This window comes from Artibeus jamaicensis, unplaced genomic scaffold (genome assembly GCF_021234435.1).
Source record: "Artibeus jamaicensis isolate MK-2021 breed Jamaican fruit bat unplaced genomic scaffold, CSHL_Jam_final contig_233, whole genome shotgun sequence".
Taxonomy (NCBI): Eukaryota; Metazoa; Chordata; class Mammalia; order Chiroptera; family Phyllostomidae; genus Artibeus; species Artibeus jamaicensis.
This window is the reverse complement of record NW_026521486.1, coordinates 35,816,332-35,836,362: the sequence shown is the minus strand read 5'-3', so window position 1 is coordinate 35,836,362 and position 20,031 is coordinate 35,816,332. Positions and strand designations below refer to the sequence as shown.

At 39.0% G+C, this 20,031-nt stretch overlaps 1 protein-coding gene across 2 annotated transcripts in view; it reads right to left on the bottom strand.

The window, feature by feature from the left end:
• STK38L (serine/threonine kinase 38 like) overlaps positions 1-20,031 on the bottom strand; it is a 76,842-nt gene that overhangs the window by 14,218 nt on the left and 42,593 nt on the right. For both annotated transcript variants that reach the window (XM_037144853.2, XM_053661792.1), the window contains 4 exons: positions 16,001-16,145; positions 12,383-12,434; positions 2,221-2,343; positions 1,924-2,007 (listed from right to left, as the gene is read on the bottom strand). In XM_037144853.2, the coding sequence (XP_037000748.1) occupies positions 1,924-2,007; positions 2,221-2,343; positions 12,383-12,434; positions 16,001-16,134 (393 nt within the window). In that variant the 5' untranslated portion in view covers positions 16,135-16,145. The remainder of the gene's footprint in view (positions 1-1,923; positions 2,008-2,220; positions 2,344-12,382; positions 12,435-16,000; positions 16,146-20,031) is intronic.

Genomic DNA, 20,031 nt, shown 5'->3' with positions numbered 1-20,031 from the left:
ATACCACTGGTTTCACTTGACATTCATGCCGGAAAATCTCAGTGGGCATGTAACTGCACTTCCCTAGCACGTCCGCTTTCCCACATCACAAGTCACTAGTTTTGACTGTTTCATGCCTTCCTCTCCTCACACTTCCAACAAGTGACCTGCCTCCTCTACTCCAAGCTGATGACTCACTTATTCATACTCAGACAGAAACTTGGCACTTTATTACACTCTCGGATCAACCACCCTGCATTTGCTCTCATTTTCTCTGCTTTTCCTTCCTGTTTTAATGAGTCTGCCCCTACTCCTATCAAAGATCACCTCCTGTCTTCCAGTGCATTGCTATACTTCTCTGCCCTCTCTCTCCTGCACCACCAACTTTCCTCTTCCTGATGGGTTCTCCCAACCACCACGAACCATACCCTAGCATTGATAGTAGCCACATGCCCTCCACTTCACCAGTCTATTTTTTGTTCTGCCTCACATGATTTATCTGTACTCACTATCTCCATTTCTCGATTCCCATTTTCTTTGCCACTAACCCAATTAGGCTTCTGCCCTCCAGTACACTCCAGTACACTTGGGAATTGTCCTTGCCAAGTTATTAAGAATCTCTCCATTGTGACATCTGTTTTCAATAGCTGCCTGCCTATTTTCCCCACTCCCATAAAAGAACAAGGATCAGGTTTGTCCTGTGAACCACTGTATGCCCAGAACCTAGAACATACACATACTTGTTGGGTGAATGAAATAGAAATAAAAATAATGCAGTGAGAATTCAAGTGGGCCATATTTAAATAAAAATTAATATTATATTGCTACGATAACAAAGTAAGCTTTAGCCCTGGTTGGTGTGGCTCAGTGGACTGAGCACTGGCCTGCGAACTGAAGAGTCACCAGTTCAATTCCCAATCAGGGCACATGCCTGGGTTTTGAGACAGGCCAGATCCCCAGTAGGGGCATGAGAGAGGCAACCACACACTGATGTTTCTCTCCCACCCTTCTCTGTCTAAATAAATAAAATCTTTTTTTAAAAAGTAAGCTTCAGGTGAGCACTGGAAGCATTGTGCACAGAGTGGCACCACCGCCCTCTCTACCCCCGCGGTGGAGACCTTCACCGGCACATACGTTCAATTTAGGGTTTTCCAGAGTATCTACCCAGACTGGAAACACAGGAGAACACACAAAATACTATTGATGCTTTTGGATTTATGGCTGCTGCATAAACTGCATTAAGTCACAGGAAACAGAGAGAGAGAGACAGCCCAGGAGTAGGAAATTAGAGTGGTTACAGATTTTGGAAATACATAAAATCAAAATCAGTAAATTCTCAGGAGACTGATCTTACTTTTGATATGTAACAGGGATTGAGGGTACTAAGAACTATCCTTTAATTCACACTGAAGTCAGAAAAGAAGGTATTTTACTATGGACTGAACGTCTGTATACCCCCCAAACCTCCATGATAAAGCCCAAACCCTGAGTTTAACTGGATTTAGAGATGCAGCCTCTAAGGAGGTAATTAAAGTTAAGCAAGTTCAAGGGGGGGGGGGGAGGGAGGAGTTGGGTGCCTTATAAGATAAGACATCAAAGAGTTTTCTCTCTGAAAGCCAGGAAGAGAGCCCTCACCAGTAACCAAAAGCTGGCAGAACCTTTATTTTATGCTTCCACCCTTCAAAACGACTAAAATAAATTTCTGTTAAGTCACCCAGTCTGCGTTATCCTGTTACAGCAGCACAAACAGGCTAATGCATATTTAGATTATAAATTTGGAAAATATGTTACTATAAGAACTAAGAAACAATGAAACAGTCTATTATAAAATTAATAGATTATATAGCAAAACGTGTAGGTTTCTTTTAAGAAATTTCAATCTCAGCACTTCTTCTAATACCTCGTCAGTGGATGTTCCATTAGTTAACATATTGAAGAACATACCTGCTCTTTTTCAAGCATATCAGCTTTTCTCAGTATCTTCATTGCATAGATATGGCCTGTGTCTTTCTTCTGGACCAGCCGCACCTAGAATGTAAAGATTGATCACATTATAAATGTTAAACTGTCGCCACTACTTATTTAGGAGAGATTGTTTTAAAGAAAACAGTGTTGCAATTTGCCATTCATGCTATTTAAGGAATTCTATTCAAATTAAACTGTTTTCACACATATTACATTATTTTAACCTATCTGAAGATACATACGTTCAATAGCAGTGACTTTAAAAAAGAACCACACCTCTCCAAATGCCCCTCTTCCTATGACTTTCAGAGACTCGAAGTCGTCCAAGCCCAGCCTGGTCCTCTTGAGCCGTAAGAACTCAGTTTCCTTGCGGGCATGTTGTGATCGGCGTAACTTTTTCTATTAAAAAACAACAAAAAAAGACAGTTTAAAAAGATGCCTTTAAAATCAGATTGTTTCAAAGGAAACCTACAGCATTAAAAGGTAAGATACATAAAAATGGGGGTGACGTATCTTATATTATTATATACTGGTGCTATAACTTACTTACCAAAATCAGGTATTTGTTAAGCATAGAAATAATAAAACAATCTAAGGAAATTTTTTAAAAATTTTAACAATTGATAAATCTTTACTCTTGAGGTACACTCCATTAAATATTTCATCTTAACTAATTCACTGTATTCTTTCATCTATGTGCTAACTTAATTTAAAAAAATTAAACTTTAGAAAATGCATTCTGATATTGACTTTTACTGTCAAGAAATCTACTTTGCTTCAGTTCCCTAAATCCAAGCTTGCTCTGTCACAACTACTGAGACTATGACACCAAAAGAACACAGCGGAGTTCCCAGAGATTTACTTAGGGTAGAATTTAATCGTGGACAAGTTGTAATAAACTGCATGTGACTTGGCACACAACTTCCTGAAAATATAAAATTGTAACAAAATAATTACTCAAAGAATTCATTAAAATATTCAAGTCAGGAGTCTCATAATTCATTCTCCAGAGATCACAAAAAATAACCAGCATTAATAAGAAACATTATGAAATACCTTCAGGTTACATTTGCAATGGGCATTTGTTTCATTGTTCTATTGGATTAGCCAAAAAGTTCTTTCGTTTTTTATGTAAGATGGCTCTAGAAACACTTAGTTGTCATTAATTTCATTCTAAACAATTTTGTTACACTGTACTGACAGCTGTCAAGTCAGTATGCATTAAAAAACTTACCTACATGGGTGAATTTTTGCATATTCATTTTAACATTGAAGATGGAAGAAAATATGCAACATCTTCATAAATATGAAATAATAAAGCATAATAATAAAATGCTAAAATAGTAAAGCATTTCAGTAAAGGTAAAAACACTGAAATGCAAAAAAAAAATGATTTGTGCAGTGTATGCAGAAGGTGCTGTGACTGAATGAAGGTGTCAAAGTGGTTTGTGAAGTTTCGTGCTGGAGATTTCTCACTGGATGATGCTCCACTGCTGGGAAGACCAGCTGAAGCTGATCGTGATCAAACGGAGACATTGAGAACAATCGATATTACACCACATGGGAGACAGCTGACATACTCAAAATATCTAAATCAATAAAGTTATTGGTGAAAACGAAAAATGTGTCTTTTATTTCATGAAAGAAACCATAAAGGACTTTTTGGCCAATCCAATATAGTTTGTTTCCCCCCTCACCAAATAAAATTCTGTTTTCTGACACATCTCCTAGTAGAGGTAACATAGAGGGGGATAAAGAAAATCAGTGAAAAAAAATTAAACCCCATTCATCTTTGAAAGCCCTACAAAGCTTTCAGTGGTTCAGTTCTAAGGAGGAGACAAGTCAAAATAACATTACGAGCTCAGAAACCTAAATGCAGCTCAAGTTGTAACTATTAAATAGTTGTTCCCAACCCTTGTGTATATGTTTTCAAAAGGGTAAGGTAAACTGTTAATTAGAAATACGTAAATATGTATAGCAATGCAATGGAACTCCAATACTTCTAACAAAGTTAATCCAAGGATAAAATTAAGAAATTATGTCTTCAATCTAAACATCTTTAAACAGCTAAATGAAGTTACACGCTCAGGCACATAAATGCTGGAAACAGTGAATACTACTTGTTCAAAAATGCCTTTTGAATAACACTTTAAAAAACTGAATTACTAGTAAAACAAAAAGATCAAAAAAGTAATTTTAGACATTGAGACTATAATTCGAAAGGCCACATGGTGGCAGTGCAGGACTGTCTTTCAAGGTAGTAAAGCATGAGGTCCCTCTTTAATGACATAAATGAATTACATGTAAGAATGTTGAGAGGCATTCTAAATTTCTGACTTCGGTTATAAAACAATACAGTGGGATATAGTTTCAGAAATTTGTCTAATCTTAATGAAAAAGATGACTTAGTTTCATAAATTATGCTCAAAACTGACCAAGGCAGCCAAAAGAAACTAATGTTTATTAATATTTGGTAGGGTATGTAACACAGCAAGTAAACATTGTTTATGTGTGGAAGACAGCTATTTAATAGCAAAAAAGGAGAATCCAAAGTACAGATATATAATCTGACAAAAACCTATTCCATGATATTAGTCTTAAATCTTAAAAGTCCATGTTATAATTCAGAGGTAGCTAAAGAAAATTTATCTTAAAAATTTTATGGAAAAAAAAAAAAGCATGCCGACATATCTGGTCACAACTTGTGTTAATTAGGTTGTCTTAAAAAACAAATATTTTTGTGGTAATCATATCTTTTCAAAGAAAACATTAAAAATCTGTATACAAGGTCAATATTTCATGGCTCTCTTTTATGGCTTAAACTCGCCTATATTGGTTTTCCATTGGAGTAAACAATATCCCGTGTTTAATGGGATTTTTCTAACTTCAATAAAGATAGAAATATATCACTTTCTTCCGTCCTCCAGTCCTTCTTAAATGGGCGTTCCTCAAACTCTCAACCCGCAGGGTGCTCGGTCTGTGTACGAGCCGGCGTGCACAGAAGTTTGGGGGCACACGAGGGTCCGCTAGCACTGCTGCCTCAGGATGCGTTTCAGGGCTACACCACGTGGGTTAGTTTTCACAAGTAATGTCCGTGGATAATTTTCCACTACAGAATGAGTTAAAGATGAACACTGGCTTTCATTAAAAAAAAAAACTAGATTCTTATTTTAACTTAACATAAAGATAGTTCCAACAATTATTATATTAGGTTGAGAAAGTATGTCTTTTTATAAAATTTGACATAATGTAAGACCTCACCTAAGGCCCACAATAATCATTTGTGAAATTAAAATATCTTTACTGAAAATTATTAGTTTTATGGATGGTTACTATGGGCCACTGACTATTCTCTAGGGAAACAATTGTTTCCCAGTTTCTACAAGCTATTTAGCAGAGTTAAAGGAAACAGTTCTAACGTGCTCGGTGCTTCCTGGTGCAGACGAGAGGCTGCAAACTGGAGGCTACACGCCGTCTTCAACTCACAGTATATCTGACTCAGCCTGCAGCGATTTGTAAAAATTTGAATTACATGTCAATCTTTTACAGAGCAAGTGATGTCACATCAAAATCCAGATTTCCAGCTTCTCTTGAAAAACACCAGGCCAGTAGAGACAGCCCCCTTTTGAGGGGCATGGGTTCGGTCTTCCCCACTGACGCCAGTCACCAGGTGACTTACATAACTGGACTGGTCCTGTCATTTTGTTTTGTTTTGTTTTGTTTCAGTGAAGTTCAATGTGGTATGACTTTATCAAAAGATAAACCGCTTGGTCAGGTAAGACCCCTCAGAGGGGGGGCAACCTAAGCCAGACATGACCACTTGGGAGGCCTTCAAGGAAGGACTCGGGGGGCTGCAACAAAGAGGATGTGATGGTCCCTTGCACCCTGGCTATTCTGACATGGCCCAAGTCCCCATTTCCGTCCGGGAGAAGCACTTCCTGGCTCTAATCCATTTAAGCCTAAAAACATGATGGGAAAGGCAGTGCAGCCCCTTGCCAACTATAGCGGGATCCAGGGTGATCGGGCATAAGAAAGAATTCACAAAGTCCCGTGAAGCCTGCTTTGCTAAGAGTGATTTCATTCATAGGATAAGGGTCCGAGCAGGAAATGAGTATGTCTCCCAAAGTTTTTACAGCCCCCTTACCTGACAGACACTGACTCAGATTAAGCCCTCAGATTTCTTTGAAATGTTATCTATTGTTTGATCCTTGCCACCTGACATTGATTGATGAGCTTTACCTGTATTCCTGTGTGTTCGGAACCTAATAAAAGCCCTTGAGGAAGGGGCTCTTGGTCCTTCTCCTGTGAAAGATTGACCACCTTTCCTCCCCAAGCAGATCATGTCTTGGTAGTTTCATTTTCATCTGTGCCAGATGGGGGGACTTGCCAGCAAAGTTGCCCCCACACTAAACCATTATCCCTCTCACTTAAAATTTAAAGAAATAAAATTTAAAAACATAGTAAAATTTGAGTTTTCTAGATTGATTCAACAAATTAATAAAGTAATCATCTTTGGTATAAATCATAAAATATTTTGTTATTTAATACTGCAAATATAAAACAAAAGCAGGTACAATCCTAGGAAAGGTACAGAGAAGATCAGATATTGGTTTGATTTTAAATCATCCTTTGGAAGACTATTCTTTAAATACTATAGACTTCCAGTAAAGATGGAGGCGTAGGTAAATATAGCTCGCCTCCTCCCATAACCACAGCAAAAATTACAACTAAACTACAAAACAACTATCACCCAGAACCATCAGAAAACTGAGCTGTCTGGAAGTCTGACAACTAAAGAATTAAAGAAGTCACATTCATTCAGACAGGTAAGAGGGGCAGAGAAGTGGAGACATGGAATAGGCAGTCCCACACCCACGTGTGGTGGATAAAAATTGGGAGGGATACTGCAGGAGTGAGGGATCCCAGAACACCCAACCCAGGGTTCCAGCGTCAGGAAGGTAAGTCCTCATAAATTCTGGCTACAAAAACTAGCAGGGGGTGGGGCAGCAGAAGAAACTGTGGGATTCTCAGGTGTCTCCTCTTAAAGGGCTTGCAACAGACAGGACTTACTCAGACCCACTCCCTCTGGGCTCCAGCACTGGGGCAGCAACTTGAAGAGCACTGGTGGCATGTGGGGGAAAACTGAAGTTTCTGGCATCAGGGTGAGAGCTGAGCGACAGCTTCCACCTGGACAAAAAACTCCAGAGGTGAGGCAGTGGCCAATGTCTGTTTTCTGAGCTCTCCCCCCCAAGAGAGCCACAGAGTAGTGACGCCATATCTGAGACTCCATCAACTTGGTTCACACAGGTTGCCCTGCTTAGGGAATGACCTAAGGCTCTGCCCCATCCAACTAAGGGGTGCGCTTCCCTACAACAGGCCACACTACCAAGACAGGGAGTCAAAGCAGCTCTACCTAATACACAAAGACAAATGCAGGGAGGCTGCCAAAATGAGCAGACAAAGAAATAAGGACCAAAAGAAAGAACAGAAGAAAACTCCAGAAAAAGAACTACACAAAATAGAAATAAGCAATCTATCAGCTGCAGAGTTCAAAACACTGGTTGTTAGGATGCTCCAGGAACTCATCATTGGGTACTTCAATAGCATAAAAAAGGCCCAAGCAGAAATGAAGGTTACATTAAGTGAAATAAAGAGTAATTTACAGGAAATCAACAGTGTAGTGGATGAAGTCAAGAATAAAATCGATAATTTTGAACATTGATGGGGGACTCAAATGTTGGAAAAAATTTAGTTTCAGGTAATAGCTAATAAGCTTAGCAATCAGTGCATATAAAAAGCTACTGTCTCAGGAACTGAAGGCATGACCCACCCTGACTCCAGGAAACCATAAGCAGTTCCACCTTTGTGCCTCAGGACTGCAAGGCATCAAGATGGTATCTGAGCCACTGTGCTCCAGGGTGACATTTCCACTGTTCAGGACAGAGATAATGACCACTGCCCAGGATACAGATGAAAGAATGTGGCAGCTTTTATCTGATTAACTTTTTCCCTGAATTCCAAACCCCATACCTATACTTTTCTTATAAAAAGGGTATGTTTAAAATGGAATTTAAAATGGTCTGTTAGGATACATAACCCACTATCTTCTCAGGTCACCAACCATCTGAATAAAGCGCCCATAAAGACTCAATTCCTGCCTCTGCCAATTATTGGGTCTGGAAGGTGACAGGCAGCATTAACACTGGCTTTTCCAGTTTCAACATAGAGAAAAAAATTTTCAATCAAAATGGCAAAAAGAAAAAGATTCCAAAAACAAAAACAAGGATAGGGTGAGAAGCCTCTAGGATATCAAAAGTAGCAACACCCAAATCACAGGGGTGCCAGGAGGAGAACAAAGAAAGAAATTAAAGACTTACTTGAAAAAAATGAAAGAAAAATTCCTTAATTTGGTGAAGTCCAGGAAGCACAAAGTCCCAAACAAGATGGATGCAAAGAGGACCACACCAAGACATTATAATTAAAACGCCAAAGATTGAAGATGAAGAAGGAATCTTAAAAGCAGCAAGGGAAAAGCAGAGTTACCTACAAAGGAGTTCTCATAAGACCATCAGCTGATTTCTAAAAAGAATCTTTGTAGGCTAGAAGGGACTGGAAAGAAGTATTCAAAGTGATGAAAAGCAAAGACCCATAACCTAGATTACTCTATCCAGCAAAGCTATCAGTTAGAATTGAAGGGCAGATAAAGTGCTTCCCAGTCAAGGTAAAGCTAAAGGAGTTCATCATCACCAAGCCATTATTATACAAAATGTTAAAGGGACTTATTTAAGAAAAAGATCAAAACTATGAACATTAAAATGGCAATAAACCCACAACTATCAACAACTGATGCTAAAAAACAAACTAAGCAAACAAGCAGCACAGGAACAGAATCATGGACATGACGATCATTTGGAGGGCTATCTGCTGGGAGAGGAAAGGGGTAGAATGAGGGGAAGATACAGGGATTAAGAATAACAAACTGGTAGGAACAGAACAGACAGGGGATGTTACAAACAGTATAGGAAACAGATTAGCCAAAGAACTTATGTGTATGACCCATGGACATGAACTAAGGGGGGGGGCTGCCAAAAGAAATGGGGGGTACTGGGTAGAAGGGGGCAAAGGGGGCCAAACTGAGACATGTAATAGTATAATTAATAAACTATATTTAAAAAATTAAATACTATATAAATTCCTCTTTGGTCACTGGAAACTGTCACACTAACTAATCTAGGTTGTACCCATCTCCCCATTACCTAGAAAATAAAAAATAAAGTATACATTTCTTAGTAAACTGCTCCAAACCTAGCTTTCCTATGTTCCTATGTGCTGTCAATTTACCTTGCTATTTCCTTTACTGCACCCTTTATTCATTATCCTGCACGTACACGGTTTGGCACAAATAGCGTCCTTTTTTAATACACAAGTTTTCATTACAAAGTCACAAGCATGTAATTCTATAACAAAACAATATAACATTCCAGCACACCATTATGACATTTTAGGTGAAATGTTCAAATTGCTGTCCATCTCAAGTGAAACATCCACATACCCTATCCACCACATTCAAGCAAGCCTTACTCTGCCAGGCCCTGTGTATTGATCATTTTGTATACAGACCTCAACTCTTATGTGAATTCCAACTACTTTATTAAAATTCAAATCATTGTTACATCTTCCATGAAACATTTTCTAATTCCCCTGAATTAAGAGGGGAATCTCAATGTTTTTAAAATTTTTGCCACATTCCAGGCTTATCGCAGTCACACATTCACACGCAGATAAACCGGTGAAGGAGTGAGCAGTGAGACAGACTGCGCAGGCCCCAGCGGTGGAAAGCAGCAGAGGGGACCACCATTGTCCCTGACCCCGCCCCCACATACAGCTTCACAAACCAGCCACCTGGGTGGCCCCGCCCTGGTGAACAACTAAGGTTCCGCTCCTCATATGTAACAGGTGAGAACAGACCAAAACATGGCTCAAGAAGAACTCAAAGTCCCAGAGCCAATAAATCTAAGTGAACAAGAAATTGCCAACCTATCAGATACACAGTTCAAAACACTGGTGATCAGGATGCTCACAGAACTGGTTGATTTTAGTCACAAATTAGAGGAACATATGAAGGCTAAACTAATTGAAATGAAGGGAAATGCACAGGAAACCAATAGGGATCAAAAGGAAACTGGGACTCAAATCAAGGGAGTGGAACAGAAGGAAGAAAAAAATGACCGAACAGAAAAATATGAAGAAACAAGAATTCAAAAAAATGAGGAGAGGCTAAGGAACCTCCAGGACATCTTTAAATGCTCAAACATCTGAATTATAGGGGTACTAGAAGGGGAAGAGAAAGAACAAGTGGAAAACTTATTTGAACAAATAATAAAAGAGAACTTTCCCAACCTGGCAAAGGCAATATACTTCCAGGAAATCCAGGAAGCTCAGAGAGTCCCAAAGAAGTTGGACCCAAGAAGGAACACACCAAGGCACATCATCATTACGTCAGCCAAGATTAAAATGAAGGAGAGAATCCTAGAGGCAGCAAGAGATAAGGGGACAGTCACCTACAAAGGAGCTCCCATCAGACTGTCAGCAGATTTCTCAAAAGAGACCTTACAGGCAAGAAGGGGCTGGAAAGAAGTATTCCAAGTCATGAAATCCAAAGACCTACAACCAAGATTGCTCTATCCAGCAAAGCTTTCACTTAGAATGGAAGGACAGATAAAGTGCTTCTCAGATAAGGTCAAATTCAAGGAGTTCATCGTCACCAAGCCCTTAGTCTATGAAATGTTAAAGGGACTTATCTAAGAAAAAGAAGATAAAAAAGATGAACAGTGAAATGACAGCAAACTCACAGTTATTAAGAACCACACCTAAAACAAAAGCAAACTAAGAGGACAGCTAGATCAGGAGCAGAACCATAGAAATGAAGATCACATGGAGGGGTCGCAATGGGGGAGTAGGAGGAGGAAAAAGAGGGAGAAGGTACAGAAAATAAGTAGCATAGATGGTAGGTAGAAAATAGATAGGGGGAGGGCAAGAATAGTAGGGGAAATGTAGAATCTAAAGAACTTGAGACACGTGGTCATAAACTAAAGGGGGGAATGGTGGGGGAGGGGTGTGCAGGGTGGAGGGGAATGAAGAGGGAATAGAACAACTGTAATGGCATAATCGATGAAATATATATTAAAATTTTTTGCCACATTCTATCATATATACATTTTACACATATACCCACCTATGTAATTTGCCCTTCTAATCTGTAAACTCCTGAAGAGTCCATTATTGTTCACCAAATATTTATTCTAGCCCTCTGCAAGCTTTGGAGATGTAACGCTAAATGAGTCGTTGTGGGGTTTCTGCTCTGAGAAGACGGTACTTTAAGGCTACCACAGGGACAGTGTTATGATAGAATGTAGGCACGCCTCAAGGGATTAGGGAAGATTTCTCTGTGGAAGTGATGCTTAAGCTGAGACCTGAAGCTTCTTGAAGAATGATGGGAGTGAGGCAGGCGTAGGAGGTTCTAAGCAGCAGAAATAACGTGTGAAATGGTCCGTGGGCAAGAGCATGGAAGTTAAAGTAATTCGATATGTTGGTCAGCAAGGGGGTGAGGTGACAAGAGGTAAGCCTACAGAGAGAGAGGAGAGAGAGGCAGAGGCCGATAAGGGAATCTTGTACACCTATGGCAGAGAGGTTGCTCTTACTCTGAGAGCTCTCAGGAGCCAATGAAGGACGTTTAGCAAAAAAAAAAGAGTGATGTGATCCAATCGTTTTTAGACAAAGAACTCTGGTTGCGGTGAGCAGAAAAACTAGGTGACAGTGCGGTCAAGGCTAGAGGAAGAAATATGAGTTGGGGACAGTTATTCTTCAGGTGGAGTATAGGGTAGTGTAAACTAGGGAAGTGGCACTGGATGGCATGCAGAAAAAAGTCTGGGAAGATTTGGCAATTGATTGGTTCTCCTGGGAACCTTTTTTCTTGTTCCATCATCCTCAAATACTGCAGATACTGTTCACTAAATCTCTGTTCTTGGAATTTTTTAAAAAAACCTGCTTCCTTTTAAAAGATATCCATCATAACAACAAAGGAAGAAGCCCACATTCAAACAATGAAATACACGTCATAAAAGTTGTCAACTCATCTGACATCAATAAATGTAGAAGTCACTGGGGCTGCTTCTATACAGGAGGAACTGATTTCCCCCAGCTTCATTCAGAAACAAATGATACCCAACACTGTGTGAGGTTAAGATACACGACATCATGATCTGACCCACACAGATGCTGCGAAACGATCGCCACAGTAAGGCTGGTTAAATACGCCCATCACCTCACATAACGATTTCTTTGTGGTGAGAGCACTGAAGATGCGCTCTCCTGGCAGTTTTCAAGTACATAACACAGGGCTGTTCACCACAATCACAGTAATTACAGCCCACATTACCTCTTCATCTGCTAACCCTTCTTCTTCCATGGCCACTTCCAATTTCTTCTGCCTTAACAAAAAAATATAAATTTAAGTTTTAAATACATTCCTAAGTATTCCCATTTAAAAAATATATTTATTCAAGTTTACCACTTCAATTTGTTATGCTAAAAAATCTTTCAAGTTCACTAAAAATAACCACTAAGTATAGTTTTGTTTCTCAAACTATAAACCCAGTTCAGATTTAGCTTTTCATATTGGTCAAATAAAGTTTACTTCTAAAATTGCCTAAATGAATTGTTCACAAAGGTGACTAATATTCTAAAAAGGAAAACTCTCTTATCTAATGTTCAAACCACCAAAATCATTAATATTTATCAGGTTTATATTACACATATAAAGGTAACTATAGTGACTAAAAGTCTAAGTTTTTAAGGTGGATATCCATTTAAATCCTGATTCTAATTCTTACTAGCTAAATGAGCTTGTTTACATCCTTCACTTAAAGTCTAAGCTTAATTTCTTAATCAAGGGAAGATGGGTAACGCAATTGGGCATATTTTATTCTATTATAATTCTTTATAAATTAGAAAGTTTTATATCTATCTATATATATATATATGTAACCCATTAACTACCAAAACATTTACTTTTCAAGGTATAGCCAAGTTCAGTTATTCATTATTTTTAAATGGTGTCCCTGAAGGAAGTTAAGCTAAGCATTGTGGGCTGGGAGGATGCTGGCAGGACACACGAACTAGTAACTAGAGAATGGTTGTGGTACAAATTTTGGAACTCATTTTCAAGTGAATATTAAGTATTTTATTTCTATTGTATTGGTTTTTCCTAAGGATAAATCTGAGCGAGTTCTTCCTCATTAGTTTTGGAATATGCTACAAGAAAAACTTTCTAGTATTTATCCACATGGGAATAGGGTTGAGAATTGAAACTATCACACACATTGTTTGGTATTCTTTTTAACAGTATGTCCACAAGTAAGTTCTTTCCTAATCCACTACAGTCCCTGCTCTTTCTTTATTTAGGAAAAGTCCTAGCAGAAATGTCTAAAGCCCATTCATAAATTAGCACTTAAATGGAGAAGATAAGACCTAATAACATACTCTTCACCGCTTCCTAAGCATTTGTAATAGGTACCTTGCTGCTTACCATGCGATTTTTATCTTTTGTTTAGAGGACCATTCATCTGGAAGGGATAGCAACATACAAACAACTCTGTTCTTCCATCAAATCCCTACCCACCCCTTTCCTTGCCAAGACTGATACTTCATCAAATCATCCTTCATTCAGCAAGGAGAGAAAGTAACTTTGTAACTTTCGTTTGTTTGCACCTTAACCAACCAGGAACACCTATGACTTTCTTTTACCTTTTTAAAAAATCGTTTTCCTCCTGAAATGTGCTGACATTTTGTCCATTCATTGTTACTTTATGTGGCTTATGTATTTATCCATTTAGTTAAGCCTTACAAATTCATCATGTTTTCTTAAAGTATAAACAGTTTTTTAGCATATATATTTTAATGTCATTTTAATAATGCAGTAATTGTTTATCTTATTTTTTTGAGTACAGTTAAAAGGCAGTATTATTTTGTATTAGTTTCAGGTGCACAGCGAGGTGCTTAGACAATGGCGTACTTTACAAAGAGCAGCCTAAACTGTCGGTGCTTCCGTGGCACTGCCAAGCTGAGACTTTTTTTTTTTAATAGCAGACACTTTGATTTTTACTCTCCTTTGTTTGAAAATCTATAGGTCTTTCTTTCCTGGTTCTCTTCTATTTTGTTCACGCTCCCTTGATGATTTGATAACTTCCAATGACTTTCATTACATTGACAATAAGTGTAATGACTTATATACTTTGATTTATTTCTAACTTATTTTGTGGCTTCTATTTGTGTCCACTATTTGGTATTTCAGTTTTTCGCTTTCTCTTGCCTTTTTTGAACTGATTTGCCCTTTCATTTCACTTTTTCCTTCTACAATTTTGGAAGTTACAAACCTCATTTTTATTGTTAGTGGCTACCCTAGAAATTACATATACACTTAATTTGTCTAAGTCTGAAATTAATCTTTACCCCATGTTGTATTGCAACATGTATCTATTCTAGAGATACAAAGACATCTAAGAACACTTTAATCCCACTTCCCTCCTGACTGAAAGTCGAATGTTAGAAAATATTTCAATTCTATTTAAAAAAATGCTTAAGACATCATCATTATTATTGTTACTGTTTTTACACAGTTGATTTTTATTGGGGCTTACCCATCCATTTACATTTAAATCTGTTTGTAATCACTTCCTCTCTGTCTAAATGCAACCTTTTGGAATTGTTCCTGGTGACGAACTCTTAGTTTAACTTGCCTCTGCTCCATTCTCTTTCCTTTCTTCCTTCAGGAACTCTGATTAAAGGTGTTAGCTTTTCTCACTAGTCTCTGTGTTTAACTCTTTCACATTTTCTTACTGTCTCTCTAGGTGGACTTATTAGTTGTTTTATCTTCTGGTTCTAATTCTCTCCTCAACTATGTCTAATCTGCAGTGAGACCTGTTCAAAAGGAAGTCTGAAACCTGATTCTCCTTCAAGTCCTATTTCACTGAAGTTGCACCACTCTGTTTGCCCAGGCATGACATTTTGGAGCCAGTATTGCCTTGCTTCTCTCACATTTCGTATTTGGCTAGTTGCCACGTTTTTTTCCAATCGTTCTCACCGGTCAATTCTTTTCTGTTGTTGCTGTCACAATCCTAACTCAAGTCTCCTTTCTAAATATTTGCCTGGACTGCATCACTAGCCTTTCCTGTTTCTAATCCCTCCTCCCACAGACCATTCTATACATCACAATTGAAGTGCTCTTCTAGAGAAACACCTGCAATCATCTGATTGTTCTGTTCGAAACTCATGCAGGCCCTCCACTACCCTGAGAAGAGCTACACCAACAAAGCATCCAAGACTCCCAGGAAATGCTGACATCCAGCTTCAGCTAAGTTGAACAGTGCCTGACCTAGTACCGATGGTGATTTCTTTTGTCTCTAATACGCTTCCTCCTGCTCTTTTACTTTTTTCTTCTCCCTTCGACGTATGTCGAATAAGACTTTTGTCTTTAGAGCCCTGTTTAACGCCACTACTGTTTATGTAGCCCTCCCACTTGCCTTAGATAAAAGCAATGTCTTTTTCGCTTTTCTCTTAGTGACCCTTTTCACTCTTTCATGCAGTATATATGTGCATTACCCCCCTTACTGTATTTTCCTGAAGGCAAAACAGCATGTCTTTCATTTTTAATTCTACCTTTCCCACTTATGTGTACACAACACCATAAATGTTTTTGGATTAAAGTCAATTATTCATAATGCATTTTTCTAAAAGCAAGTAAAAAGCTATATCGTAATTTCATGGTTGGAAACGTTTTGTTTAAAACATCAACTGACATCTGAAATAAGTATATGGGTGCACAGCACAAGAACCTATGCTGCAAAAATAAAACAAAGAACTAGGTCCACTGTCCATATGAGGAAACTAACACAGGGATCCACAATATTTATATTATCATAAGCAACATGTTTACACTGCATTCAGAGTGTTACCAGCTTATTTAATTACACAGAATATTGACTAGCCTTCACTATACCTGGTTTCTCTCTCTTCATGCTGTAAAATTAGGTTGCTGTAAAAGTTCTCCAACGTGAGCTTGGCCACAGTCACTCTCTCCCGGGTATGGTTGCTCATAGGGAAGGTGGCTGTAGTCCCTGCCGTCATTGCCATAGCAACGGAAACTGAAATAACATATAAACACAAATCATTCAGTGGGGGGGAAAACTTTTTTTCCATTTTAACAAACTCTAAAAATGGTTTGATTTCTACTAAAAAAAATGATATCCCAACAGTTAAGATATCCATCATTTTACATTATAAATAATACAGTAATAGTAAAGAAAGAAAGGTGCACTGTTCCCAGAGCAACAGAAATCAATTTTTTTGTGCTGGCAAAATGAGTGGTGAACAATGAATGGAAAGGAAGCACCAGCGTCAGTCCACACTCAACACAAATACATTTACATAGAAAAGGTTGTAGTCATCAAGCATTCAAAATGAGAAAGGTTCAATCTATTGTGTTGCTGTTTTATTGATTACCAAATAAAATCCACAAGACTTTGCTAATCTTCTGTCCCCAGTAAATGCCAAGTCTTCTAGGAGTTAATGTGGTTTAGTTAAATAGCAAGAAATGGCTTCTGCTCTATAAATTTTATGAACATGAAGTGTTGCATCAGTAAGCATACAAACATCGGTCTGAACCAATTCTTGTGGGTACACGTTTCACGGGAAAATACTTTTAGGGAAAAGCCCCTTTGGATGGAGTCCATGGTTGCCCCATTTCATTCCGAATTCTGTCATCTCAGACAGCACTATAACAAGGCCCAGTGTACTTTCCCAAACCATGAGGTCCATTTCATTTTCAAATGACACTCAAATGCCTGTAGAAACCAGGCAGGAAACACAAGTGTGTGAATCAAGCCAGGTGACAATAGGGAAGTTTTGTGTATGTCTACTTAAAGCTATTCAGAGCTACCTTTGAAAAACCCCTGGGACAGCCACACAAAGTGCTGGTTTGAAGAAGATAAACTGGACAATCAGACAAGATAAGGAATGCTAGAATGCTTCTGCATGTTAGAGAGATCTTTGCTTGTCTGGATGGGATCACAATAGACCAACTTAGAGAAGATCCAAACTGCCAAGAGTGAGCATCCAACATTGCATTCTTAGCTGAAAAGTACTCCCCCAAACCTGCCACCTACTCCCCAACACCTGCCTCTCCTTAATTAGACAAAGCTACAGACCCCCGTATAAGGGCCTGAACTGGATTAGAATCCAGGGATAATGGAGTGAACACAAAGGGCTTTCCCGTGCTTCAATGTCAAGCACAGATTGAAAGTAAACAATCTCCTGTCATGGAAACTGTCATGTTCCCCTGTCATGTTACTGAGTTTATGCCTCAATGTACTGGAGGAGCCTCAAATCCTTCTGTCTAAAACACTACCACTTTAGCATCATAAACTTGTTCCTCTGCTGACTACTCTTAAGTTTTTTTGTAACAAGAAGCTGATCACATTACTTGTTTAAATTAAAACCACTGATACCTCCTCCCTTGCCTATAGCAAATCAGATTAGCTTAGTATGATAAAGACAACTCAGGTACACTAAATGCTAGTATGTATCAGGAATTTTATGATCCTTTTTCACTGCATTTCCCTTTTTTGTCCTCAGGATTAAGACAGTGGCACTTCTTATGCATGGCTGCACTTCATCCTCACAAGGGCACTCTAGAGGAAGGGGTGAAGCTTAGAAAGGTCACAGAGCTAGTGGGGGGTGGACTCAGGACTCCAGGTGCCATCTCCAACTTGCGTTCCAGCCTTCTCTGCTGCCCTTCCTCGCCACTCATTCTTTTCCCAACAACATACCTGGTTCTTTCATGCCTCCAAGCCCTCACAAAACCAATCCCCAAATCCGTTACATCCTGAATTCTCTTAGCAGGAGTCCTGCTGATGCTTTGAGGCACAGTCTCACTGGGAAGACTTCTCTAACATCCCCGACCAGGAGAGACTTCATATTTGGCATGCTCTCACGTGTGTTCTCTAGCATTTGTACCAATGATGCCAGGTGCTGGTGCTTGTCACTCCGTTTCTCTATCCCACTAAACCACAACACCTCTGGGCAAGAACTTCTCCTGATTCATTCTGGACTATTTATCACAGTAGCACCGTATCTGACACACAGTCGGCATCAATGAATGAATAACTCAACCTGTCAAATGTGGGGTGGGAAAGAGTTGAAAGAATCAGCTAACAATCATAAGCAACCGTGGAAGAAGAAATTATAGAACCTAAGAGCCGAAAATTTAGAAATCTAATCCAGACCCTGCTGCTGAGTGATCATATGGTCTTATTCAAATCACTGGAACACTCTGGATGCGTCACTTCCCCCCAGACAGGCATTATATTTGCTTCGCCTCATTCACAGGAATAGTCTCAGGGCATCTGAGACCAATACACAGCAAACCTACAATGGCTTATACAAATGTAAGGCATAATTTTAGACACTTAGTTTAATTTTTTAATGTGCTAAATGCTTTAATAATAATGAGTATTATTTTTAAAAACCATAAATAATAAAAAGAAATGAAACTCAAAAATTATCATGGCCAAATGATTTCTAAGCATTAAGATGTTCTTCTTGGAATGCTATCTAAGGCAGTGCTATTAAACCATTTTAGGAAATCTCAGAATCACTGGGTTCATGTTCTGTGTTTCAGGATCAGATGCAGAAAAATCAAAGAAGGAAACAAGAACAGGGGTGGTGTTTGGCAGGCATCAAAAATCGTGTTCGTTAAGTGGGACCCGGGGGTTGGGGAGCAGGGAATGGAAGTTGAGGAATTCAAATAATGTGGAAATAAGTTGTGCAAATAAGTTGAGGAAATTCAAAATATACAAAATTAAGTAAGTTTCTTATTGAAAGACTTCCCAGCATCTTTAATATGTTAATATATATCCCAAGTCCTCAAAAAGGTGATAAGGTATACATTTTGCAGTAGTATTATGGACCCTTCTTTAGCATATAAAATTTGAGTTCACAGACAGTTCTCTTCAAACTCTAGTTTAAAAGTGCCTGTGCTTTTTAGGGAGGGGGGCATAAAAGCTCCAACAAAGAGCAACACCTAGGGATTTAAAGTCCTTTCTCGTTGTCCGGATCTGCAGGTGACAGGGAATGTTCAAATTGGCTGGCCAGTTCTTAGGGGGAAAACAGGTCAAGGCCCAGCTGTAGTTATCAGAGGTCTGTATTTTCCTTTCCAAAAGTTTGTGGTGAAAAAACAAACAAAACACTTTATAATGACTCTAGAAAAAAAGCACAAAGAAATAGCACGTAAGTAAATATTTCAGCAGTCAAAAAGAAAGATGAGCATGAATTCGGGGTGTGGCTGTGGAAGGCAGCTGACGGGCTGCCCAGGGGCCCCTCACAACAGGCTGCCCTGGACGGCAGACCAGGGGGCGAGGTCTGGTCTGCAGTTGGCAGCGTCTCAGGGCAGTCAAATTCTGGAAGCTGCTTTGTTCTCAGTTCACAAGAGAAATGGCAGCTTACTGATTTACACAATAAGAAACTGAGCAACAAGGAACAGATCCTTGCATCTTCTTGCACATGCCTTCTGTCCTTGTACGCAAGCTAGATGTAAAGCCGTGAGGGTCAGATTGCTCGGCAAGCCTAGCATCAGGACGAAGAAAACTGTTATTCAATTTAAACATTTAATGGCATCAGGAAAAGGTATACTGGAAGGGAGGAAGGAAGAATGGAAGAGAGGAAGAAAGGAAGGGAGGGAGGGAGAGAAGGAGGAAAGACTAACTGCTATCTAGCCCAGGGCAATTCTGCCCGCTCTAAAGTGGCTGGAGATGGCCAGTTCTAAGCTCTGCTGCTGGCTGGGCTTTCCCTGAATGAAACTGCCCTGGGGAGCTGGAGGAGGGCAGAAATATTACAGAGCAAAACTTCTGGGGAAATTTTTATGAAACACAAAAAATATTAGTGAATTTGAAAACAATTCCAAACAACTAGGAATTATTTGCAGTAACAATACAGGAATAAATATGAAGTTGTTTTAGATAAGGATTTGTGAAC